The following is a 27,843-nucleotide window of genomic DNA, read 5'->3' on the forward strand; positions in this document are numbered from 1 at the left end:
GCTGCAAATTTGTTGCTGACAGGCACTGAGGGATCAGTATTCCATCGGACACACCAGACGTAAACAAAGTAACTGGGCTCTGACGTCATTGAGGATCCTGTTCACTACCACCAGAATGGTGGCTGGACTGGATGGATCGCCTGGGAACCTGAGACAGAGGAGCAGTATGAAATGACAGAGCTGAAACGAAGGAAACTTCAGGTCGATTAGATATAGACATGACCTTGCATCTAGCTTCCGTAAAGGCAATCCTCTCATGAGTGCCCAGAGACAAGACCTCATACTCAAATTTATATGTCACAATATTAGAGGAAGCTGCATGGTCACCTCCACAATTGACACAGCTGTCCATACAAAATTCAAATCCTCATGGGAACTTCCACACATTTATCGCAGGAAGCCCCTGGAATAGTCAACAACAAGATTTACTGATGTAGCCAAACTTCTGACAGTGATAACAACGTCCAGGCCAAAACTGCACAGTTACGACAGAGCGTCTGCATGATGAATTATCTGTGTGGTTTTAACAGTGCAGATCAAAATCCTGGCCTGAACGATATCCGTTGATGACAGAAAACATAACAGCACAGATTTGAACTGTAAAGTTAAACTGCAGCATGGGGAGGCAAAGTTGAAAGTTTGCTCAGTCCGCACACAGCGTCAGTTGGGGCTAGATGTCTGACATGTGCAATCTTGTACCTGTTTACACCAGTATTAACAGGTTACTTTCTTTTTTTTCATTCATGTTGCATTTACAGTATATTCATTTGCATGAAGAATAATAGGAGAACATATGTTGCAAACAAATTCATACCCAAATAAATACCATACCTTGCAGTTTTTGTCTTTTGTCTGGGGGAGGTGGTGGCTGAATCGGTAGAGAGGCGGCCTGCGGTCCTAATGGACCCAGGATCGAATCCTGGCTGGGGCAGGGAACAGTTTAAGGATTTGAATTTCCTAAAAAGCAGACTTTCCTGACCTACCAGATGACCCGCCGACATGTCGTAAAAATACCCCTGCTAATACCAATACACCAATCCTATATGAAACAGTCCTAGCATGTATTCAATATGGATGGTAGGTGTTAGCGCCGAAGTGGTGACATGTGGAGGTGTAGGAGGACTACTGGGCCTTGGGATAGGGCACTGCCCCTGAGAAATAGGCCCTGAAGCCTTTGCCCAGAGTCGGACACGTAAAAAACAAAAAAAAAAAAAATAATACAGCAAGAAGAGTTCTGCAAGTCTCAGGTATAACTTCACTCAGTGCATGTGGTGACATCGCTGTTCTGTACTGGAGGTCGCTATAGGATCTCCCTGTTGCGAGAAGCCTTAGAGCAGCAGGAGTAGACTGTAGCACCAGTTGAGCAGGGCAGTACTCCCAAGGCGGATGGAAAACTGATGACAAGGAGAGCTGGAGCTCTCGTTTCATCAGCTCTCAGGACTAGTTCCTGACCATCCCCCTTTCCTGAACTTTTTCACCGTTTCAGTAACACAGAGAGTAGGCCAGTATGCTCTCCAATACAAGTTTCTCTATCATCACGAAACTACATGCACAGTAAACGCTACACTTCCTTTTCAAAATTAGATCGAAGAAAAATGACGCAAAACAACAATGCCTTGGAGTCCCCGGGGGGGGGGGGGACAAATGCCCCTACCATCCACCCCTCTTCCGGCAACGACTCTTTGAGTTGCCTGGATCCACTGTCTGCCTCAATTCTTCTTCATTTCTCCAACATTCGCTGGCTTTCCTCTAACTTTCTCTCTGTTGAACACCACCTCTCCTCCTCTAAACCTCATCTTCTCTTTCTTACTGAGACTCAGCTGTCTGAGGCAACTGACAGCAAACCCTTCTCTGTGTCCTCCTACTTTCTCTATACTCATTTCAAAGCCAAAGCTGGATGTTGCGTATATGTACGCAACGACCTTTCTTGCTCTTGGGTTCCTGAACTTGATTCTTCTGAATTCTCTACACTCTGGCTTCGGCTCTCCTGTCATTCTGTGACTAAATATACCTGCACTGTTTACTTTTCTCCCAATTCTACTGACTATCAAAAATTCTTCTGTCTTCTACGATGGACCACATTCTATCCATTTCTCCTTTCTCTGAAATCTCCATTCTAGGAGATTTCATTGTTCACCACCACCTTTGGCTCTCACCTCCTTTGACTGATCCACCTGGTGAACAAGCCTTCATCCTTTCTATCCTTAATGATCTAGAGCAGCTTGTACAGCACGCTACCCGTATCCCTGACAGCCTTGGAGACAGCTCCAACGTACTTGACCTCTTCCTTACAATTAATCATTATGCTTACACTGTTGATCTTTTCTTTCCGTTGGGCTCATCCGATCATAACCTTGTTATTTTAACCTGTCCCATCGCTCCGGTACGGGCTGTGGACCCTCCAAAGAAACGTCCTCTGTGGCACTTTGGAGCTGCAGATTGAGAGGCATTCAGGCAGTACTTCTTTGATATTCTCTGGAATGATTATTGCTTCCGTGGCCACGAGCCACCTAAGTGTGCGCATTATGGAGGTTATTCTCTCGGGCATGGAAGCATACATTCCTTTCTCATATCCTCTGACTAATGCAAGAAAGCCTGGTTTAATCACGCTTGTTCTAATGCTGTCCGCAACAAGGAGAGGGGCTATAAAAGGTACCGGAGCTAACCCGCCATCGAATCACATCTTTTTTATGTTTCTGCCCGGAATCGTGCTAAGTCTGTTCTTCGCTCTACAAAAGATAATATCATCCATACTAAATGCTCTCAACTCTCCAACTCGAATTCTTCCCACTCCTTCTGGCACCTTGCCAATAACCTTTCTAACAACTTTATCTCATCATCCTTCCCTCCTCTTTTCTACTGTGATGGCTCTGTAGCTATTTCTTCTACTGATAAAGCAGATCTGTTTGCTTAGATTTTCTCCTCCAGTTCCACCTTTGACGATTCCAGTGCTGTTCCTCCATCACTTCCCCCCTCTGACTTCCTCATTCTTGACATTAAAATTTCTTCAGCTGCTTTATTTTCTGCCTTCACTGGCCTCAATACTAACAAGGCATATGGGCCTGATGGGGTCCCTCCTGTTGTCCTCAAGAACTGTTCTTCTGTGCTTACATCCTGCCTAGGTAACTCTTTCGCCTTTGTCTTTCTACTTCTACCTTTCCGTCTTGCTAGAAGTTTGATCTCATTCACCCAGTCCCAAAGAAGGGTGACCGTTCCCAACCCTATATCTATCGTCCAATTGCTTTAACATCCTGTGTTTCAAAAGTTTTTGAGTCCACTCTTAACAGACAAAATTTAAAGCATCTTTCCTATTACAACCTTCTTTCTGATCGTCAGTATGGGTTCCGTCAGGGACGCTCCACTGGCGATCTTCTCACCTACCTTTCAGATTCCTGGTCATCTTCATTTCGGGACTTTGGTGAAAGCGTTGCAATTGCACTTGACATCTCAAAGGGTTTCGACTGAGTCTGGCATAAAGCTTTAATTTCCAAACTGCCCTATTACGGGTTCTATCATTCTCTCTGTGCTTTCATCTATAGCTTCCTTTCCGGTCGTTCTATAGCTGCTGTTGTAGACGAGCATCATTCTTTCTATCTGTGTTTTCATCTATAGCTTCCCTTCTGGTCATTCCATAGCTGCTGTTGTAGTCGACCATCGTTCTTCTCCTGCATCTGTTTACAGTGGTGTTCCTCATTGCTCTGTCCTATCACCAACTCTCTCTTCTTCTAAACTGTACATCTAACCCTATCCACTCGTACGCTGATGATTCCACCCTTCACCTTTCCATTCGGTTCCCGCAACGTCCATCTCAGCAGTTACTTTAACAAACAAGGAATGAGGCTATGGCACACCTAATGTCTGACTTGGCTCGTATCTCTGACTGGGGTAAAAATAATCTTGGATGACATGTTTTTTAATGCATCAAAGATTCAGTTTCTACACCTATCAACCCGTCAAAATCTTCCACAGGAATACCCACTAATGTTTAATAATATCCAGCTCAATCCTGCATTATCCTTGAACATGCTTTGGGTTTCATTCACACGGGACTTGTCTTGGAAAAATCATATAACATCTTGTAAAATCTGCCTCCAAGAGATTAGGTGTCCTAAGCCGACTCCGTGCCTTCTTTCCTCCTGCACAGTTGTTGACTTTAAACAGGAGTTTTATTTGCCCCTGTTTAGAGTACAACTCTCATGTATGGGGAGGCTCCCCACTTACAGCTCTTCTCAATAGGGTGGAGTCAAAGGCTATTCGTCTCATCAGCTCTCCTCCTCTTACTGGCTCCCTTCAACCTTTGTCTCTTCACCGCGCTATTGTCTCTTTATCTCTTTTCTATCGCTACTTCAATGGTCACTGCTCCTCTGAACTGCCTGATTGCATCCCTCCACCTCTATGACGGGCGCGTAGCACCCGTCTAGCAACAAACTCTCATCCCTTTGCTGTCCAACTCATTAATGCAAGAGTTAACCGTTACTCTCAGTCCTTCATTTATGCAATAGGTCAACTCCGGAACTGTCTCCCTTTGTCTGTAGTTCCTACTTCCTATGATCTATCTTTCAAATGCAGTGTGTCCAGGTATCTCGAAATGAATGGATCGTGATTTTGGCTTTCTTTTGTATGGTTTTTGTTTTTTCTTGGAAGGAACGTTAATGCGGGCTCAACCTTTGGTTCCTTCTTCGTCTCATAAAAAAAAAAAAGTCAGACGTTCAGGAGTAATGGCTTTTCTCATACAAGTGTCCTATCTTTCAATTACATGAGCAACTAAAGATAAAAGTTGCAAAATAGTTTTCCTGTCATGCGAAGGTAATTGTATCAGCCATCATTTTCTAGTTTGAATTCTTCCATGTTCATGAGAGAAAATTGTTTGCTTTTCAACAGCCAGTTCTCACATCAGACTTCTTGTATTTCCCCCTTTTTCACTTGTTTTTAATAGCACATGCTACAGCATCAATGGCCAGAAGTAGGTCTTTGTCACTTCCGTCCATCTCGTCTACTGGATAATACTGACCAATAATTGTGCTGTGTGGATACACTGGCGGGATTCTGTTTTAACTGTGCAGTTTTGGCTTGCACAGTTAAACCAGAGCAAAAAACTGAGCGTGTGTAGCCGGCCTTAGCGACATCCAAGCAACCTTGATGGAAGAAGGAAGCTCAGTGGCATTGAAAGTCAGCAAATGGGAGGGCACAAGCAATAGGATACCATCAGTCTTCTAACGGAATCTTTCAACTTTAGAAACACCAAGGACCTTGAGTTCCTCAACAAGTTTCTCCTCTGAGTACCGGAGCACCTCCCAAGAGTAGAGCACCCCATGAGATTGGTTGAAAGTGGGATGCGGCGAGCATGTAACTGAGGCCCCAGACTCTCCAGAGCACAGAGTCTATCTCTTTCATCCGGAGAGGTGACCTCCACAAGGAAGTTCCTATCTTGTTGTGAAGCAGTTTTTTGCTCCATACCTCAAGCAGTAACATTTCAAAAATATCCAAGCCCATCACAGAAATACCCTCCACTGCATGGACCACCATTTACTGAGTGAAATGGGCAGGTCTGTAAAGACCAGGCAAGACCTGAGGTGGAGACTTTATAGAGAGAAGAGGATCAGACGCTCTACAAAACTGCGAACGAGCCAGTTGTTGTTAAGACTCAAGTGTGGCAATAAGCAAGGTACCTTTAGGAGATGGAACCTCTGCATCAGATGGGTCAGAGGGCAGGCCAGGAACAGATATGTGGTTGTCAGCTTTAAGGTCAGGTCGGTAGTGGGAGGGACGATCCATGGAATAAAGGCTAAATGACTTCATTCGCCCCTCCTCCATCCCCCTTGTAGCTCAACGGGATGGCTATATGTCCTAGATAGAACCACTGACAACCTCAGGGAAGTAAATGCAGGTAACCACCAGGGGACCTACACAAGCGTGACTCCAGGACAATAGGTTCCATCAGGTCCCACAGTGCCTGCTTGACCCTACCCACTGCAAGTGACCAGCTGATTGACCTGGTCGGGCCCAACTAGGCCTCCCATCTAGCCAGAGTAGGGGACAAAAGAGGTGTGTTGCTAACTGAATTGCTCAACACTCAGGACTCTCGTCTCCCAGCTTTACGGGAAGCCACACATGGCAAACATGTGGGGAGACAAAAACCCCGCCCAAGATGGAAGGTGGGCAGGGACAAGCGATATCACCAGCAGGCCTCCAGCAGGTAGGCAGGTCTTCAGAGTAGGTGGCACTGCCAGTCAAGCTTCAAGCCCCACCACCAGGTCAAGGTGACCCCAATCAGCAGGGTGTGGTTAGATATTATGGGCAGAGAGAATGGGTTTGAATAGGGTATTGAAAATTATGTATCTGAGTTAATTTGTAGGTAGAATGAGGAATAGTATCATAAGATGGTATATCATAAATGAGCGTCTTAGAAGGAGGTGTGGAAGCTGTTGAGGCTAGGGAACTGACAAGGAAGCAGCTTGCTCGTTATATTTTGTGTGAAGAAGTGTTTGACCAGGGTTTGTTACCCCATTTAACTTGCCTGTCGTCAGATGGACTCTGTATGATAGGTGAATGCGAGGCTAAGCGAGGTATAAGTTTGTACTTTTTAGGTAGAGCCAGGATTAGGGGATGGGGGGCTATAATTGTGAATGAATTGGAGTGTGACCAACTTAACTGAGCAAACTTTGTGTAGGATCTCATTTTGTCATGTTTGTTCTCGCTTTATGGACCCTGTCTCTCTGCACCCTAAGGTGGGACAGGTGTGGATGATTATTTTTGTGCACCGATACACTGCCTTCTCAGTCGTTTAGTTCAAACCTGATGAGGAATAAGAGGATACACTATAGATGGTAATCGATAGCAAATCGGTATTGACAATGATTACTATATCAAACATTAAGTTACTTATGAAAAAGTATTTTTTTTTTCTTGTCAATAATCAGTTTAGAATGGAACTGAAAACCACGTCTGTATTATACGTTTGGTGTACGGTAGATCGGGGCACCCGCCATCCAGTTTCTTGATATAGCACAAGATTTTTGTCTGTTTGACATGCCAAATGTTTGGAAACTCCCTGTACTGTTGTTTGCAGATGATATTGTGTTGTTCAGTGAAGACGAAGGGGAGCTGCAAGGCTTGGTGGATGAGTATGGGAGAGTGTGTAAGAAATGGAATCTAAAGGAGAATGTAGGGAAGTGTAAAGTTATGGTCTTCGAAAGAGGTGAAGTCAGTCAATTAACAGTGAGTTTGAATGATGAGGAAATGGAAAATGTAAGTAGGTTTAAGTACCTGGGTAGTGTGATGAGTAAGGGTGGAAGTTTGGAGGGTGAACTGCTTGAAAGGGTACAACAAGGAAGAAAGGTTCCTGGTTCCTTGAAGGCAGTGGGAAGAAACAGGGAAGTGAACATGGAAGTGAAATATTACATGACAGTTGTAATGCTGGGTAGAATTAGGCTCGACTTCTCGTACCTATTTTACCCAACGTGGAGCGGGGTCCTCTTTCGAGACCGGAGCTAGTGCAATAAAGAGAGGTAGGACATAAAAACCTTCGGCAACACCATACACGTATATTACCACAGTCAGACACAGGACACTTCAGCAAACATTATAACACAATATAGAGCAATACAAAAACCTTATCTAAAATATTGTGTATCTCGCAGGATACTGGCTTTCTAGATACTAATGACAATACAACAAATCTTAGTACTAGGAGTGCAGTAAATACAGGTGGGCGCGGAGCGCGTGAGGAGGGGGGGGGGGAAGTTTGTGATCCGCCAGGAGGAGGTAGGGGAGACACGGAGAGTGACTTAAAACGGCGAGGAGACAGTTATGGTAATATTGAAGGATGCCCGATATTAACAAGGGAGTTTAGGTGTTTTCTGTTGGCGAAGATTCTTTGACAAATAACTCTGATTCTTACTTTGGCTTTAAGAGCGGGAGCGAGGAATGGAGAGAGTCTTTAGGAATAGCGTACGGGGGAGGGGAATATCGTTAATACTCGCCTTCCTTGATATGTAGGCACAAACTTATTCCTTACACATTTTCTAGGTATGATATGTAGACTCTCGCTTCACAACGCGTAACAAAGTCGGAATACTCGTAAGTACTATTCCACCATATTACTTAGAGGCTAGCCAATAGAACTCCAATAATGTTTTAGTCTTTCTTCGGGTTCTAGAGATATGTCTTTAGAAAGATTCGGGGTGACACTCGCACGTATTTTCACTTTAGGTCTCAACCCACATTCTCGTCCTTCAACTGGATATTGTGTTCCGATTTACCCTAATGGAGATTACATAAAGTCACTGCACAATACTTATTCTAAGAGAGAGGGAGTCACACTTAACCTACTTCACGATTGTTACAGGGTCACTCGTATTTCCTCATAGAGAGAAATAAGGACACGTCATCGGCGATCCGGTCGGACTGAGGGCGTCGTCAGGGCGGGGCGAGCCGGGAGGGCACGGGGCGGCTCGCGAGGGCGTCCTTTCGCGTCCGGGGGTTTCCGGACTGGGCTTCGGCGTCAGGCCCATAGGACTGGGGCCGAAGAGGTCTAGGAACCTCTGGGTCAGGTCCCGGCGTCGCGGGGGCGTGGTGAGGTCTCACCCGGGCGTCCTAGGGTGGGCCGGAAGAGGCGACAGACTCCGGTCTCCCACGACCAGGGGCGCCGTCAGGGGAGGGCTGCGGCAACGGCTGTCACGGGGGCCCGACAGGTGTGTCTGCTCGAAGGCCACGCGTAGGGAACAGAGGCCGGGGGAAACAGGGAGGTCTCTCCGGGATATTCTGGAGCGAGACCCCTGAAGTTCAGCCTCCGGTTGTGGAGACGTCCCTCTCCTCACTACACCCTGGGAGCGACCATCGATCGTCTCTACCTGGACACTGGGGGAGCGACCATTGATCGTCTCTACCCGAATATTGTGGGAGCGACCATTGATCGTCTCGACCGGAGTGCTGAGGGAGCGACCGTTGATCGTCTCTACCTGAGCTTTGGGGGAGCGACCATTGATCATCTCTACCTGGATTTTGGGGGAGCGACCATTGATCGTCTCTACCCGAGCACTGTGGGAGCGACCATTGATCGTCTCTATCCGAGCACTGTGGGAGCGACCATTGATCGTCTCAACCGGAGGGCCAAGGGAGCGACCATTGATCGTCTCTACTTGGGTTTTGGGGGAGCGACCATTGATCTTCTCTACCTGAGCTTTGGGGGAGCGACCATTGATCGTCTCGACCGGAGGGCTAAGGGAGCGACCATTGATCGTCTCTACCTGAGCTTTGGGGGAGCGACCATTGATCGTCTCTACCTGGATTTTGGGGGAGCGACCATTGATCGTCTCTACCCGAGCACTGTGGGAGCAACCATTGATCGTCTCAACCGGAGGGCCAGGGAGCGACCATTGATCGTCTCTACTTGGGTTTTGGGGGAGCGACCATTGATCTTCTCTACCTGAGCTTTGGGGGAGCGACCATTGATCGTCTCGACCGGAGGGCTAAGGGAGCGACCATTGATCGTCTCTACCTGAGCTTTGGGGGAGCGACCATTGATCGTCTCTACCTGGATTTTGGGGGAGTGACCATTGATCGTCTGTACCCGAGCACTGTGGGAGCGACCGTTGATCGTCTCAACCGGAGGGCCAAGGGAGCGACCATTGATCGTCTCTACCTGGATGTTGTGGGAGCGACCATTGATCGTCTCTACCGGGATTTTAAGGGAGCAACCATTGATCGTCTCTACCAATTCACTTTGGGAGCGACCATAGATCGTCTCTACCAATTCACTTTGGGAGCGACCATAGATCGTCTCTACCAATTCACTTTGGGAGCAACCATAGATCGTCTCTACCAGAGGGGCGCTGCCTGGAGTATTGTTTCTGACTCCACCCCTAGCTAACTCGGTGATTCCGCCACGCGAAGGTAGTGTCTTTCGCCTATGGTGGCGGCGGCATGGTAGTTGAATGTCACAGGGGCGCACGGCCCGGGCTGACATACGTCGTTGTTGCCCGGAATGGTGGTGGCTGGTGGCGGCTACCCCGTGGGGTCCGAGTGGGGGTGTCGGCATTCTCGTGGGCGAACTCCGTTGTTTCTGGTTCGCCTCGTTGTCGGGGATACTATGGTATTCTCCGGAATATTCCGGAGTACCATATGTGTGTCCGTCAAAGCCACGCATTTCACCACCGTGTTCTTGAAAAAAGCCACGTCCCTGTGGCTGGAGGTGGAACGCTAGAGTGTTGGAGGTGGTGTAAATGGGCTGGAGGTGTCAGAGTGTGTTCTGCCAGGCGACAGTGTAAGAATTTTCCTCCTGTGGTTGGTCATAGGTGAGGAAGAGGGTGGAGGGGGTGGTGGTGTGCTGGAGGATATTTAACAGGTGGTGTGGCCCGCGGAGCCGGTGGTTCTTGGTAAAGGAAGGGGCCCATACAGCCCGCTTAATTCTCATGTTGCTTGGTGTGGCTGTCGGTGTGGTTGGAGGTTGAATGCTGGATAGAGTGGGTGATGGCCGGGTTTTGTGTCGCGGTAATGCGGCGTTGAGTCTCTGGGAAATATAGGTAGGAGGGCTTTGGGCCTGATGTAGCTTGACGGTGTGTGTGTATCGGGTGGGTGGGCATAAGAGTCGGCCGGAGGGGGTGGTGGTGGTGGTTCTGAGGGTGGGTGTGGGTGGGGAAGCAGGCGTGCGGAGTGGGCGGGGTCGGTTAGCTCGGGCCGTCGCGCGTGTTGGGGACGCAGAAGAAGGTGAGACCGTCGGAGTGGGCGTGCGTAGGTGTGGAGGGGAGAGGGCGGTGGTAGTGGGTTGTCCTGCGGGGGTGGCGGGGTGGGCGGGGCACGTGGGCTTGGGTGGAAAGGGTGAGGCAGCGGAGGGAAGGGGTGAGGGTGAGCGAGGCGTGGCGGGTGAGATGTCAGGTGTGGTGCAGGGGGTGGTGGAGGCGGTGGAGGCTGAGGTGGTAGGGGAGGTGGAGGGGGATGGCGAGGAGGAACCATCGCACTCGTATGTGGAAGTGACGGGCGGTGCGGGAGCAGGGGGGGGTTGGGGTTGTGAGGTCGGTAGTGGTGGTGAGGTGGCAGGAGAGTTGGCTTGGAGGGTAGGTGGCGAGGAGGGAGTGCGATCTTGTGGTGCCATCCCGGTGTTTGGTGGTGGAGTGGTCTGGGCGGTAGCAGGGCTCTGTGCTAGTGGTGTGGGGTGGGCGGTGGGTACGAAGCTAGGGGATGGTGTGGGTGTGGGGGCGATGGCGGACGGTGTGCGGTGCTGAACCCGTGGTGGCCTGGCAGGGGCTGTGGAGTGGGATGTGGAAGGTGGGGTGTGCCGTCGGAGCCGAGGAAAGGTGGGGTGAAGTGTAGGGGGAGAGAGAGACGGTGGTGGTGGGGAGGTGTGGTCTCGCGGGGTTGTTTGAATGCTCGGGGATGAGGAGGAGGGTGTGATAGGGAAGGTGAATGAGTTAACCTTGTGGGCGGGGAAAGCGAACGGTGGTGAAGTGATGGCAGTGGGTGGCGCGGGGTGGGAGATGGAAGGCAGTAGACGGGGGGAGGTGGTTTTAGGAAGTAGGTTAGGGGAAGAGGTGGAGAGGGTCCTAGGAGGCCTGTGAAGAGGGAGGCCGGTTTTGTGTTCCGGGAGTATAGTGGTGTGTGGGGTGGGAAGGTTAGAACTAGGGGCAAGAATAGGGGAAGGTAGAACAGAAGAGATAGTGAGAGGGGGGGAAAAGGAAAGATAACGTTCTCCCCTGTCGTAGACTGGGGGAGAGGTGAGGTGGCCCCCGCCATTACGGTGGGATGCGGGGGCAGGGGGGCGCTTTTTGTTTTTCCCCTTTTGTTTTTTCTTCCTCTGGGGCTTAGGGGAATTTGCGTAAGGTGGGGAGGTTTGTAAGTGCCCTCGTGTCATTTGGCTGCACTGGGCAGCTTCTAGCTGCTCACGGATGTCGTGGATCGGACATCCGTGGTAGCACGGAGAAAATTCCCACGGGTTGATGGTGATGAGGTCAACGGGGAATTTATTTCGCCGATGCGTTGAGGGGTGGCATGGACGGCTAAAAGGCACCTCATTAAATTGATATCTCTATCCATGTCTCCTGTTGGATCATGGATAGTGAAGTGTTGTCTTACAACACTTGGGAGTACTCTGAGCAGAGTATTAAATGTGTGTTGATCCCGGGTTTCTTCATCTGCCTCCGGGTAGGCAGCAGTAACCAGGCGTCTTGCCTGTAACAGGGTATTATCTAAATCCCCGTCATAAGTAAAACTATCCAATTTGGATAGAGCCACCACTTTCCCTAGTGATGGGGTGATGGCTTGGACAGCGAACTTGGTAAAGTTCTGCCAGGCGAGTTCTGGGACAATTTTCGGCGCAATATTCGCTGCAGCTTTACCCAGTAGTGGTAGTGTGACTGCAATTTTTTGTTGGTCATTGTCGAAGCCAATATCCAGTAAGGGTTTAACTATTGCAAGATATGTGTGTATGTCATACTGGTCAGGGTCAAACTTGGGTAACTGAACGTGCGGTTTAGTTGCCATTTTTCCAAATATTTCCTGCTTACCTCTCTTCAACGCTCGGATCTAGAACCACCGCTGGCCACCAGTGTAATGCTGGGTAGAATTAGGCTCGACTTCTCGTACCTGTTTTACCCAACGTGGAGCGGGGTCCTCTTTCGAGACCGGAGCTAGTGCAATAAAGAGAGGTAGGACATAAAAACCTTCGGCAACACCATACACGTATATTACCACAGTCAGACACAGGACACTTCAGCAAACATTACAACACAATATAGAGCAATACAAAAACCTTATCTAAAATATTGTGTATTTCGCAGGATACTAGCTTTCTAGATACTAATGACAATACAACAAATCTTAGTACTAGGAGTGCAGTAAATACAGGTGCGCGCGGAGCGCGTGAGGAGGGGGGGGGAAGTTTGTGATCCGCCAGGAGGAGGTAGGGGAGACACGGAGAGTGACTTAAAACGGCTAGGAGACAGTTATGGTAATATTGAAGGATGCCCGATATTAACAAGGGAGTTTAGGTGTTTTCTGTTGGCGAAGATTCTTTGACAAATAACTCTGATTCTTACTTTGGCTTTAAGAGCGGGAGCGAGGAATGGAGAGTCTTTAGGAATAGCGTACGGGGGAGGGGAATATCGTTAATACTCGCCTTCCTTGATATGTAGGCACAAACTTATTCCTTACACATTTTCTAGGTATGATATGTAGACTCTCGCTTCACAACGCGTAACAAAGTCGGAATACTCGTAAGTACTATTCCACCATATTACTTAGAGGCTAGCCAATAGAACTCCAATAATGTTTTAGTCTTTCTTCGGGTTCTAGAGATATGTCTTTAGAAAGATTCGGGGTGACACTCGCACGTATTGTCACTTTAGGTCTCAACCCACATTCTCGTCCTTCAACTGGATATTGTGTTCCGATTTACCCTAATGGAGATTACATAAAGTCACTGCACAATACTTATTCTAAGAGAGAGGGAGTCACACTTAACCTACTTCACGATTGTTACAGGGTCACTCGTATTTCCTCATAGAGAGAAATAAGGACACGTCATCGGCGATCCGGTCGGACTGAGGGCGTCGTCAGGGCGGGGCGAGCCGGGAGGGCACGGGGCGGCTCGCGAGGGCGTCCTTTCGCGTCCGGGGGTTTCCGGACTGGGCTCCGGCGTCAGGCCCATAGGACTGGGGCCGAAGAGGTCTAGGAACCTCTGGGTCAGGTCCCGGCGTCGCGGGGGCGTGGTGAGGTCTCGCCCGGGCGTCCTAGGGCGGGCCGGAAGAGGCGACAGACTCCGGTCTCCCACAACCAGGGGCGCCGTCAGGGGAGGGCTGCGGCAGCGGCTGTCACGGGGGCCCGACAGGTGTGTCTGCTCGAAGGCCACGCGTAGGGAACAGAGGCCGGGGGAAACAGGGAGGTCTCTCCGGGATATTCTGGAGCGAGATCCCTGAAGTTCAGCCTCCGGTTGTGGAGACGTCCCTCTCCTCACTACACCCTGGGAGCGACCATCGATCGTCTCTACCTGGACACTGAGGGAGCGACCATTGATCGTTTCTACCCGAATATTGTGGGAGCGACCATTGATCGTCTCGACCGGAGTGCTGAGGGAGCGACCGTTGATCGTCTCTACAAGTACCTGAGCTTTGGGGGAGCGACCATTGATCGTCTCTACCTGGATTTTGGGGCAGCGACCATTGATCGTCTCTACCCGAGCACTGTTGGAGCGACCGTTGATCGTCTCAACCGGAGGGCCTAGGGAGCGACCATTGATCGTCTCTACCTGGATGTTGTGGGAGCGACCATTGATCGTCTCTACCGGAATTTTAAGGGAGCGACCATTGATCGTCTCTACCAATTCACTTTGGGAGCGACCATAGATTGTCTCTACCAATTCACTTTGGGAGAGACCATAGATCGTCTCTACCAATTCACTTTGGGAGCGACCATAGATCGTATCTACCAATTCACTTTGGGAGCGACCATAGATCGTCTCTACCAATTCACTTTGGGAGCGACCATAGATCATCTCTACCAATTCACTTTGGGAGCGACCATAGATCGTCTCTACCAATTCACTTTGGGAGCGACCATAGATCATCTCTACCAGAGGGGCGCTGCCTGGAGTATTGTTTCTGACTCCACCCCTAGCTAACTCGGTGATTCCGCCACGCGAAGGTAGTGTCTTTCACCTACGGTGGCGGCGGCGTGGTGGTTGAATGTCACAGGGGCGCACGGCCCGGGCTGACATACGTCGTTGTTGCCCGGAATGGTGGTGGCTGGTGGCGGCTACCCCGTGGGGTCCGAGTGGGGGTGTCGGCATTCTCGTGGGCGAACTCCGTTGTTTCTTGTTCGCCTCGTTGTCGGGGATACTATGGTATTCTCCGGAATATTCCGGAGTACCATATGTGTGTCCGTCAAAGCCACGCATTTCAACAGTATTATGATACCACCTCTAACGTATGGAAATGAAGCTTGGACACTGTTGGAGGGACATAAGTCAAGAGTGAGAGCAGTGGAAATGAGTTATTTGAGAGGAACCTGTAGAGTCACATGGAGAGACAGGCTGAGAAATGAGGATGTGAAAAAGTGTTGTGGTGTGGATGTGGATGTGAAAGGAAGCGTTAGGAGAAACACATTGAGGTGGTTTGGCCGTGTCGAGAGGATGGAGGTGAGAGACTGACGAGGAGAGTGTATGTGAGTGAGGTGGAGGGAGAGAGAGGGAGGGGAAGGCCAAGGATGACATTGAGGGATGGAGAGGAGAGGTATATGAGAGAAGGGGGTGTCAACTGGGAACAGGGCAGTGAAATGGCGGGGGACAGGGTGACGTGGAGGCGATTTGTTTGTGGCCACCCCGTATAAGGGATTAAGGCGTCTAGCAATAGATAGATAGATACGTAGTTTGTACTCAAGGAGGTTTAGGCACTCTAACTGGATGCGACCAGTAAGGGTTTCCTTCTGAGAGATGGAATTCATTGTTCAAATAATGTCACAGAGAAGAGGAAGTTGGTCACCCTTGCTCTAAGTGTCAAGGCTGAAATGTCCCTATGCGCATGATGGAGGAAAAAAAAAAAGACATGCATGATAAATGGTATGTGAAGCGCATCTGTCTGTCCATCTATCTGTTTATATCAATCTGTCTCTCTATGGTCCTCTCTTCATCAATATATATATATATATATATATATATATATATATATATATATATATATATATATATATATATATATATATATATATATATATATATTAGAGTTTTACGCCGTGTGCCCTTTTTTCAATATGGGCTAATGTGTTGCCCCAGGGTAGAGGAACTTTGGTTTTGAACCATGTAGCACTTTTTGACCGGATGCCCTTCCTGATGTCTACCCATGACCACTGGGTTGACTCGAACCTCCGATCCTTTGGTCAGAGAGCTCTGACCCACTGAGACACGGCTGCTACAACCAGCTAGGTGACAGGAGTGCTCTACCTCTCCAGGCGAGGCAACTTACTTTGGCACGCTGTGCCAGGTGCTCTACCACTGAGCCCCCATGCCCCCATATATATATAGATAGATAGATAGATAGATAGATAGACAGAGAGAAAGAGATTGATTGATTGATTGATTGATTGATAGATAGATTGATTGATAAATAGACAGATAGATAGATATATGTCTATCTATCTATCTCTCTATCTATCTATATATATAAATATAGATCTCTCTCTCTATAAATAGATACATAGATAGGTAGATTGATATTTAAATCTATTTATATATATATATATATATATATATATATATATATATATATATATATATATATATATATATATATATATATATATATATATATATATATATATATAAAAGCAAATGCTTGGCTTAGGCCTGTGAAGTTGAGCCAGGATGTCTGGGGCTTAATGGTGTGCAAATGAATGTCTAGCCCTTTTTCTCTCTGTCTATAGCCACATGCCATAATCCCGTATGGGGTTGCCATTTGTCTTTGAGTTAATTTTTTAAAGGGGAGCGGCACTAACCGTCTGCCAGCCCACTTCTTGACACGCAGGAAACAAGTTTATTTTGGTTATATGGTTACCACCCAGCACTGTACATGGATTCCTGGATCACAGGGAACCATTAGACCTGTCACCTAATGTACAATAACCTGAAAAGGAAAGAAAGTAATGAAAAGCGATAGGAGAGATGGAAAAAAAAGGAAGAGAGGAGGAAAGATAGAAAATGAATGATAAAGGTGACGAAGGAAGTGGGCAGCAGTACTGCAAGTGAGTGGATGATGGTCGCCACCTCCTACCACCAAGTTTGAGGGTGCAAGTGGGAAATTTGCATCACTGTAGACGATACAAGTGGCCATTCAGGTCACAGGTAGAGTTTTGCATTACTGTAAAACATACAAGTGTTCTCAAGAATGCAGGCGGGTGTGGGTGGGTTTTCCACCACTGCAATTCATACAACTAGACCAACTAGATGCAGGCAAGGTAGAGAAGGGAACTCCAATAGGCTACGGTGATCCACAAGTCTTGCTCACAACTTCCGGCGCCAGCAAGACCTTACTGTGAACACAACTTCAGAAGCCCCCCCTAAGATGAACAAAATCATGTGATAAAGATGATATTGGTATAATAGTAAAAAGATATAAAAAGGCAAAGACTAAGTTAAGATAAAAAAAAAAAAAAACAGGGCGGGGTAATAACGAACCGTAAGTGTGCCAGCGAATTAGTATAGATGAAAAGTGTAAAGCAGTGTATGACTAAACATCACACAACTGGACATGGTAAGGTTTAGGTGGAGACTGTAAGTATGGAAAAAAAAGGATAACAAGGAAGAGGGTTCACTTTTTTTTTTTTTTTTTTTTACGTGTACGACTCTGGGCAAAGGCTTCAGGGCCTATTTCTTGGGGGCAGTGACCTATCCCAAGGCCCAGTAGTCCTCCTACATCTCCACATGTCACCACTTCGGCGCTAACACCCACCATTCATATTGAATACATGCTAGGGCTGTTTAATACAGGACGGTGTATTGGTATTAGCGGGGGTATTTTTATTACATGCCGGCGGGTCATCTGGTAGATCAGGAAAGTCTGCTTTAGGAAATTCATATCCTTAAACTGTTCCCTGCCCCAGCCGGGATTCGATCCTGGGTCCATTAGGACTGCAAGCCGCCTCTCTACCGAAAAGAGATGGCGTCCATGCGGATCCTCTTCTCACGTACTAGCAGAGACAATAATAGTGCAAGAAAATCCTAAGCAGTAGCCAGTGCTGCCTCATCACCATCATGTAATGTGAGATATGCACTTGTGGGGAGAGTGACCCGTGTGTGGAGGAAGTTCCATATCATGTCCTGCGTTGGGCTGTCTACCTCAAAGTCTTCATGAAGCGAGCCCTTGACTCACTGTCCATTACCACACGAATAGTCCAGGAATTCTTTATCCATGCAGGGGAAGCGAGTGAAAGCAAGGAGCACAGGTGAGAATGGGTGAGCACAAGCACCAGCAAGAAGGCCCCAGAGGAGGGCGGGCCGAGGCAGTTTAGTAAATCAACCTTCTCCTGGTGGAGTTGGTCCTTCTTGCTCACTCCAAGCTTTACTCCTAGGCTGTCATTTTTTTATCGAAATCTACAAATCCATTGTAGAGGAAGAGGTCAGAGTTGGGGCGATGAGTGTAATGTGCGGTGAACTGTTTCCCAGCCTTAAAGTCTCTCTGGGCCAAACACACACTCAGCTGCTTTTTACAGTTGTAATCTGTTGAGTATGTACCTTGCTGGTGATTACACACTTCACAGGCAGGTATAAGTACCATCTGTCCACTACTAGTGTCTTCACTGCAACCAACTGGGATGCAGTATTGTCGTGTCATCACAGTAGGTACTGCCTATTTATATGCATCAGAAGTACTATAGTCCCTAACTGGCCAGCTCTTGGCTTCGCAGGTGCAATGTGGATATAGAAGTACTGGCAGGCAGTATTTTGAAACAGCTTTACTGCCTGCTCTGAGCCACTCTGACTATTGGTTAACCCACTTCCCCAGCACACATTGCCCATGTGTTGCACGATGGATTCCCCCTTCATGAAAGAACTTAGATAAGACTGCTTGGCAATCTTCAGTAAGCATGGCCTCAAGTGGAACAGCCAGCACCTCCTTTCCTTAATTCAGGTCTGCAGCCACACGCATGCCCAGGCCCTGTTCAACAAAGTCACCAATCTTGACACCCAACATGATGTTCTAACTGGAAAAGGTCAGCCGGCTCCAAACGAGAGTATTTGGAAAGCTGGATGTTTTTCTCAAGTTTACGCCCTTTCTCAAAGAGTTGATACCTTTCCAAGTACTCTATCCATTCCTGGCCTGGAGTGAAGGCAGCCACAGTACCTGGTAGCTTGGTACGACAAGAAGCTGTATATTCTACGACATCTCCACTTTAACATTCCACTTCACTGTTCATATCCTGTCGTAGACTGGGGGAGAGGTGAGGTGGCCCCCGCCATTACGGTGGGATGCGGGGGCAGGGGGGCGCTTTTTGTTTTTCCCTTTTTGTTTTTTCTTCCTCTGGGGCTTAGGGGAATTTGCGTAAGGTGGGGAGGTTTGTAAGCGCCCTCATGTCATTTGGCTGCACTGGGCAGCTTCTAGCTGCTCACGGATGTCGTGGATCGGACATCCGTGGTAGCACGGAGAAAATTCCCACGGGTTGATGGTGATGAGGTCAACGGGGAATTTATTTCGCCGATGCGTTGAGGGGTGGCATGGACGGCTAAAAGGCGCCTCATTAAATTGATATCTCTATCCATGTCTCCTGTTGGATCATGGATAGTGAAGTGTTGTCTTACAACACTTGGGAGTACTCTGAGCAGAGTATTAAATGTGTGTTGATCCCGGGTTTCTTCATCTGCCTCCGGGTAGGCAGCAGTAACCAGGCGTCTTGCCTGTAACAGGGTATTATCTAAATCCCCGTCATAAGTAAAACTATCCAATTTGGATAGAGCCACCACTTTCCCTAGTGATGGGGTGATGGCTTGGACAGCGAACTTGGTAAAGTTCTGCCAGGCGAGTTCTGGGACAATTTTCGGCGCAATATTCGCTGCAGCTTTACCCAGTAGTGGTAGTGTGACTGCAATTTTTTGTTGGTCATTGTCGAAGCCAATATCCAGTAAGGGTTTAACTATTGCAAGATATGTGTGTATGTCATACTGGTCAGGGTCAAACTTGGGTAACTGAACGTGCGGTTTAGTTGCCATTTTTCCAAATATTTCCTGCTTACCTCTCTTCTACGCTCGGATCTAGAACCACCGCTGGCCACCAGTGTAATGCTGGATAGAATTAGGCTCGACTTCTCGTACCTGTTTTACCCAACGTGGAGCGGGGTCCTCTTTCGAGACCGGAGCTAGTGCAATAAAGAGAGGTAGGACATAAAAACCTTCGGCAACACCATACACGTATATTACCACAGTCAGACACAGGACACTTCAGCAAACATTACAACACAATATAGAGCAATACAAAAACCTTATCTAAAATATTGTGTATTTCGCAGGATACTAGCTTTCTAGATACTAATGACAATACAACAAATCTTAGTACTAGGAGTGAAGTAATACAGGTGACATGGAGCGCGTGAGGAGGGGGGGGGGAAGTTTGTGATCCGCCAGGAGGAGGTAGGGGAGACACGGAGAGTGACTTAAAACGGCGAGGAGACAGTTATGGTAATATTGAAGGATGCCCGATATTAACAAGGGAGTTTAGGTGTTTTCTGTTGGCGAAGATTCTTTGACAAATAACTCTGATTCTTACTTTGGCTTTAAGAGCGGGAGCGAGGAATGGAGAGTCTTTAGGAATAGCGTGCGGGGGAGGGGAATATCGTTAATACTCGCCTTCCTTGATATGTACGCACAAACTTATTCCTTACACATTTTCTAGGTATGATATGTAGACTCTCGCTTCACAACGCGTAACAAAGTCGGAATACTCGTAAGTACTATTCCACCATATTACTTAGAGGCTAGCCAATAGAACTCCAATAATGTTTTAGTCTTTCTTCGGGTTCTAGAGATATGTCTTTAGAAAGATTCGGGGTGACACTCGCACGTATTTTCACTTTAGGTCTCAACCCACATTCTCGTCCTTCAACTGGATATTGTGTTCCGATTTACCCTAATGGAGATTACATAAAGTCACTGCACAATACTTATTCTAAGAGAAAGGGAGTCACACTTAACCTACTTCACGATTGTTACAGGGTCACTCGTATTTCCTCATAGAGAGAAATAAGGACACGTCATCGGCGATCCGGTCGGACTGAGGGCGTCGTCAGGGCGGGGCGAGCCGGGAGGGCACGGGGCGGCTCGCGAGGGCGTCCTTTCGCGTCCGGGGGTTTCCGGACTGGGCTCCGGCGTCAGGCCCATAGGACTGGGGCCGAAGAGGTCTAGGAACCTCTGGGTCAGGTCCCGGCGTCGCGGGGGCGTGGTGAGGTCTCGCCCGGGCGTCCTAGGGCGGGCCGGAAGAGGCGACAGACTCCGGTCTCCCACGACCAGGGGCGCCGTCAGGGGAGGGCTGCGGCAGCGGCTGTCACGGGGGCCCGACAGGTGTGTCTGCTCGAAGGCCACGCGTAGGGAACAGAGGCCGGGGGAAACAGGGAGGTCTCTCCGGGATATTCTGGAGCGAGACCCCTGAAGTTCAGCCTCCGGTTGTGGAGACGTCCCTCTCCTCACTACACCCTGGGAGCGACCATCGATCGTCTCTACCTGGACACTGGGGGAGCGACCATTGATCGTCTCTACCCGAATATTGTGGGAGCGACCATTGATCGTCTCGACCGGAGTGCTGAGGGAGCGACCGTTGATCGTCTCTACAAGTACCTGAGCTTTGGGGGAGCGACCATTGATCGTCTCTACCTGGATTTTGGGGCAGCGACGATTGATCGTCTCTACCCGAGCACTGTGGGAGCGACCGTTGATCGTCTCAACCGGAGGGCCAAGGGAGCGACCATTGATCGTCTCTACCTGGATGTTGTGGGAGCGACCATTGATCGTCTCTACCGGGATTTTAAGGGAGCGACCATTGATCGTCTCTACCAATTCACTTTGGGAGCGACCATAGATCGTCTCTACCAATTCACTTTGGGAGAGACCATAGATCGTCTCTACCAATTCACTTTGGGAGCGACCATAGATCGTATCTACCAATTCACTTTGGGAGCGACCATAGATCGTCTCTACCAATTCACTTTGGGAGCGACCATAGATCGTCTCTACCAATTCACTTTGGGAGCGACCATAGATCGTCTCTACCAATTCACTTTGGGAGCGACCATAGATCATCTCTACCAGAGGGGCGCTGCCTGGAGTATTGTTTCTGACTCCACCCCTAGCTAACTCGGTGATTCCGCCACGCGAAGGTAGTGTCTTTCACCTACGGTGGCGGCGGCGAGGTGGTTGAATGTCACAGGGGCGCACGGCCCGGGCTGACATACGTCGTTCTTGCCCGGAATGGTGGTGGCTGGTGGCGGCTACCCCGTGGGGTCCGAGTGGGGGTGTCGGCATTCTCGTGGGCGAACTCCGTTGTTTCTTGTTCGCCTCGTTGTCGGGGATACTATGGTATTCTCCGGAATATTCCGGAGTACCATATGTGTGTCCGTCAAAGCCACGCATTTCAACAGTATTATGATACCACCTCTAACGTATGGAAATGAAGCTTGGACACTGTTGGAGGGACATAAGTCAAGAGTGAGAGCAGTGGAAATGAGTTATTTGAGAGGAGCCTGTAGAGTCACATGGAGAGACAGGCTGAGAAATGAGGATGTGAAAAAGTGTTGTGGTGTGGATGTGGATGTGAAAGGAAGCGTTAGGAGAAACACATTGAGGTGGTTTGGCCGTGTGGAGAGGATGGAGGTGAGAGACTGACGAGGAGAGTGTATGTGAGTGAGGTGGAGGGAGAGAGAGGGAGGGGAAGGCCAAGGATGACATTGAGGGATGGAGAGGAGAGGTATATGAGAGAAGAGGGTGTGAACTGGGAGCAGGGCAGTGAAATGGCGGGGGACAGGTTGACGTGGAGGCGATTTGTTTGTGGCCACCCCGTATAAGGGATTAAGGCGTCTAGCAATAGATAGATAGATACGTAGTTTGTACTCAAGGAGGTTTAGGCACTCTAACTGGATGCGACCAGTAAGGGTTTCCTTCTGAGAGATGGAACTCTGACCCATTGAGACACGGCTGCTACAACCAGCTAGGTGACAGGAGTGCTCTACCTCTCCAGGCGAGGCAACTTACTTTGGCACGCTGTGCCAGGTGTTCTACCACTGAGCCCCCATGCCCCCATATATATAGAGATAGATAGATAGATAGATAGATAGACAGAGAGAAAGAGATTGATTGATTGATTGATTGATAGATTGATTGATTGATAAATAGACAGATAGATAGATATATGTCTATCTATCTATCTCTCTATCTATCTATATATATAAATATAGATCTCTCTCTCTATAAATAGATACATAGATATGTAGATTGATATTTAAATCTATTTATATATATATATATATATATATATATATATATATATATATATATATATATATATATATATATATATATATATATATATATATATATATATATATATATATATATATATATATATATATATATATATATATAAAAGCAAATGCTTGGCTTAGGCCTGTGAAGTTGAGCCAGGATGTCTGGGGCTTAATGGTGTGCAAATGAATGTCTAGCCCTTTTTCTCTCTGTCTATAGCCACATGCCATAATCCCGTATGGGGTTGGCATTTGTCTTTGAGTTAATTTTTTTAAGGGGAGCGGCACTAACCGTCTGCCAGCCCACTTCTTGACACGCAGGAAACACGTTTATTTTGGTTATATGGTTACCACCCAGCACTGTACATGGATTCCTGGATAACAGGGAACTATTAGACCTGTCACCTAATGTACAATAACCTGAAAAGGAAAGAAAGCAATGAAAAGCGATAGGAGAGATGGAAAAAAAAAGGAAGAGAGGAGGAAAGATAGAAAATGAATGAAAAAGGTGACGAAGGAAGTGGGCAGCAGTACAGCAAGTGAGTGGATGATGGTCGCCACCTCCTACCACCATGTTTGAGGGTGCAGGTGGGAAATTTGCATCACTGTAGACGATACAAGTGGCCTTTCAGGTCACAGGTAGAGTTTTGCATTACTGTAAAACATACAAGTGTTCTCAAGAATGCAGGCGGGTGTGGGTGGGTTTTCCACCACTGCAATTCATACAACTAGACCAACTAGATGCAGGCAAGGTAGATAAGGGAACTCCAATAGGCTACGGTGATCCACAAGTCTTGCTCACAACTTCCGGCGCCAGCAAGACCTTACTGTGAACACAACTTCAGAAGCCCCCCCTAAGATGAACAAAATCATGTGATAAAGATGATATTGGTATAATAGTAAAAAGATATAAAAAGGCAAAGACTAAGTTAAGATAAAAAAAAAAAAAAACAGGGCGGGGTAATAACGAACCGTAAGTGTGCCAGCGAATTAGTATAGATGAAAAGTGTAAAGCAGTGTATGACTAAACATCACACAACTGGACATGGTAAGGTTTAGGTGGAGACAGTAAGTATGGAAAAAAAAGGATAACAAGGAAGAGGGTTCACTTTTTTTTTTTTTTTTTTTTTACGTGTACGACTCTGGGCAAAGGCTTCAGGGCCTATTTCTTCGGGGCAGTGACCTATCCCAAGGCCCAGTAGTCCTCCTACATCTCCACATGTCACCACTTCGGCGCTAACACCCACCATTCATATTGAATACATGCTAGGGCTGTCTCATACAGGACGGTGTATTGGTATTAGCGGGGGTATTTTTATTACATGCCGGCTGGTCATCTGGTAGATCAGGAAAGTCTGCTTTAGGAAATTCATATCCTTAAACTGTTCCCTGCCCCAGCCGGGATTCAATCCTGGGTCCATTAGGACTGCAAGCCGCCTCTCTACCGAAAAGAGATGGCGTCCATGCGGATCCTCTTCTCACGTACTAGCAGAGACAATAATAGTGCAAGAAAATCCTAAGCAGTAGCCAGTGCTGCCTCATCACCATCATGTAATGTGAGATATGCACTTGTGGGGAGAGTGACCCGTGTGTGGAGGAAGTTCCATATCATGTCCTGCGTTGGGCTGTCTACCTCAAAGTCTTCATGAAGCAAGCCCTTCACTCACTGTCCATTACCACACGAATAGTCCAGGAATTCTTTATCCATGCAGGGGATGCGAGTGAAAGCAAGGAGCACAGGTGAGAATGGGTGAGCACAAGCACCAGCAAGAAGGCCCCAGAGGAGGGCGGGCCGAGGCAGTTTAGTAAATCAACCTTCTCCTGGTGGAGTTGGTCCTTCTTGCTCACTCCAAGCTTTACTCCTAGGCTGTCACTTTTTTATCGAAATCTACAAATCCATTGTAGAGGAAGAGGTCAGAGTTGGGGCGATGAGTGTAATGTGCGGTGAACTGTTTCCCAGCCTTAAAGTCTCTCTGGGCCAAACACACACTCAGCTGCTTTTTACAGTTGTAATCTGTTGAGTATGTACCTTGCTGGTGATTACACACTTCACAGGCAGGTATAAGTACCATCTGTCCACTACTAGTGTCTTCACTGCAACCAACTGGGATGCAGTATTGTCGTGTCATCACAGTAGGTACTGCCTATTTATATGCATCAGAAGTACTATAGTCCCTAACTGGCCAGCTCTTGGCTTCGCAGGTGCAATGTGGATATAGAAGTACTGGCAGGCAGTATTTTGAAACAGCTTTACTGCCTGCTCTGAGCCACTCTGACTATTGGTTAACCCACTTCCCCAGCACACATTGCCCATGTGTTGCACGATGGATTCCCCCTTCATGAAAGAACTTAGATAAGACTGCTTGGCAATCTTCAGTAAGCATGGCCTCAAGTGGAACAGCCAGCACCTCCTTTCCTTAATTCAGGTCTGCAGTCACACGCATGCCCAGGCCCTGTTCAACAAAGTCACCAATCTTGACACCCAACATGATGTTCTAACTGGAAAAGGTCAGCCGGCTCCAAACGAGAGTATTTGGAAAGCTGGATGTTTTTCTCAAGTTTACGCCCTTTCTCAAAGAGTTGATACCTTTCCAAGTACTCTATCCATTCCTGGCCTGGAGTGAAGGCAGCCACAGTACCTGGTAGCTTGGTACGACAAGAAGCTGTATATTCTACGACATCTCCACTTTAACATTCCACTTCACTGTTCATATATTTCATCCTGTTCATTCATACCACTTTTTGCTATGCATAATGTTAAGAAATTCTGTCTTTCCTGCTTTTTCTTCCCTCATGCTACCTCATCCCAGCCTTAGGTGGGAAAAAAGGTTAGGATGATGACATTAATAGTTCTTCCAGTTCTGTATTTTACTTTGTTTTCTGGACTCTTGCTCACCCCATCCTTAGGTGGAGGCAAATGAGGTTCTTATTCGAAAGATCGTTCATTAGAGTTTCAGTAATACCTGCAAGGCTGACTTAACAGATTGCCCAATTTGTAACACCAACTGTATGGAAAATTTTTGCATTTTAGCATACATCTCTGACTTATAACAAGAACAATACAATACTTCATTAGGTTAACACTTGGGAGTTTTTTCAAACAAGAGAGATCCACGCAGTCATACTAATTTGCACAGTAAATCTTCAAAAACCCTTTCCCATCGCCAGGTGATCTCTGTAATCCACCATACAGGTGATATTGCAGAGGATGTTGTATTGTTGTGTTGTGCTGTGGACGTCAATACAGTGTGTTTGTGGATATGAATGTCAATAATCTTTTTAACAAATGTTGACCAACCCCCCTTCCCAAGTGATCTCCATGGACCTCAAGATAGGTGGCATGATGTGTTGTGCTGCTCTTGTCAGTACAGTATAATTATGGATACAAGAGCCTGTGAAGTTTAACCGTGTGTTAATTAAAACCATTTCCTCAGGTAATATGTGTGGACCCCAACACTGGTGATATCTTGCGTAAGGTGGCGATGCCGGTGTCGCAGGTGACGTCAGTGTGCTGGGGTGGGGAGGATTACGCCACTCTATACGTCACCACAGGCACGCTGGGGCTGACCCCTGACCAGATGGCTGCCTCACCCAAAGCTGGAGCAACCTTTGCCATCACTGGCCTGGGTACGCATGGATTCCCACCAAACGGATTTAAAGCTAACTTGGACAAGCTGAAGAAACTTATGGATGGTGGAGTGAATGGATGCAAATAAACTGGACAATGAATTAAATGGATGGTTGGCAATAACACAGAAGATATCTGGACAAGATGAAGAAACATTATGAATGGTGGACAAAAGCAAAGTATCTCACATGGACAGGCTGAAGGAACATATTGATCTGGGACTCCTAACCGGTGGGTACTTACCTTCAAAGGGATAATATGCCAACTTCAGAGGAATAATGAGGATCTTTGGTAAAAATGTGTACCAAGAGAGAAACTGAAACAGAATTTTCCGGTAGGCCCTACAAAATATTTTTGAAATAATCAAACAGTGCCACCAGACGTGTAATATCCATTATAAAAGGTTATGACTTTGCAGACAATACTTCATATTGCAATTAAGATGCCATCAGGAACTAAACAAATTCAATTGGTGATATTCCGGTAGGTTTGCGATGATAGCCGTCCTTAGTTCAGTACGGCAAGAAGAGCATGATCACCTGAAAATCAACATTAACGTTTATTAGAGAAGGAGACGAACGGAATGAAGTACTTGTACTTGATGTGATAAATATTGTAAGTAAATTCTTGCAAATGTATCAAACACAAATTAGTATCCATTGGTAAAAAGACATTCAAACTCGTATATTTAGACCGGTGGCAATTTTTGCACAATAGGAGAAAAAATTTTATCATGAACCATATAAGCAAAAAAAAAAAAAAAAAAAAAAAAAAAGGTGAGATATCACAAAATATATACTTGCCAACAGAAACAGACTCAGAGAGGCAATTTATTACCAGAGTGCAGTTTTAGAACTAAACTAATAATTTTTATCATGTGTCAGTTATTACATTAAATAATTAAAGGCTTTCCATACCTGAATAAAATTACGTAAAACTAAACATTTAATCTAAGACATAATCAAAACTATGTTATTAAAGATTTAAGTGGAAAACAAATGTTTTTCTTTGGTCTCCGATGCATTTTATCATATATATATATATATATATATATATATATATATATATATATATATATATATATATATATATATATATATATTAATAACAGAACGGAGGAAGGAAAAACAAATGGGGAAAAAAAAAAATCCATACACCAGATTACTGGTGTCCTCTGTTCATAAAATATCTGTAACAGTTAGACTTGAACAGTTGTAGGTTGAAATTTGGAG

At 47.0% G+C, this 27,843-nt stretch overlaps 1 protein-coding gene across 1 annotated transcript in view; it reads left to right on the forward strand.

Annotated features, from left to right (window-relative positions):
- Nucleotides 1-26,700, forward strand: part of LOC145408079 (regucalcin-like) — a 36,996-nt gene extending 10,296 nt beyond the window's left edge. Inside the window, exon 3 of the mRNA XM_080278889.1 lies at nucleotides 26,418-26,700. Coding sequence (XP_080135015.1) covers nucleotides 26,418-26,699 — 282 coding nt within the window. The 3' untranslated portion in view covers nucleotide 26,700. The remainder of the gene's footprint in view (nucleotides 1-26,417) is intronic.
- The last annotated feature ends 1,143 nt before the right edge of the window (nucleotides 26,701-27,843 follow it).

This window comes from Coenobita brevimanus, chromosome 8, assembly GCF_032717465.1.
Source record: "Coenobita brevimanus isolate Jiangsu-jjx chromosome 8, ASM3271746v2, whole genome shotgun sequence".
Classification (NCBI taxonomy): Eukaryota; Metazoa; Arthropoda; class Malacostraca; order Decapoda; family Coenobitidae; genus Coenobita; species Coenobita brevimanus.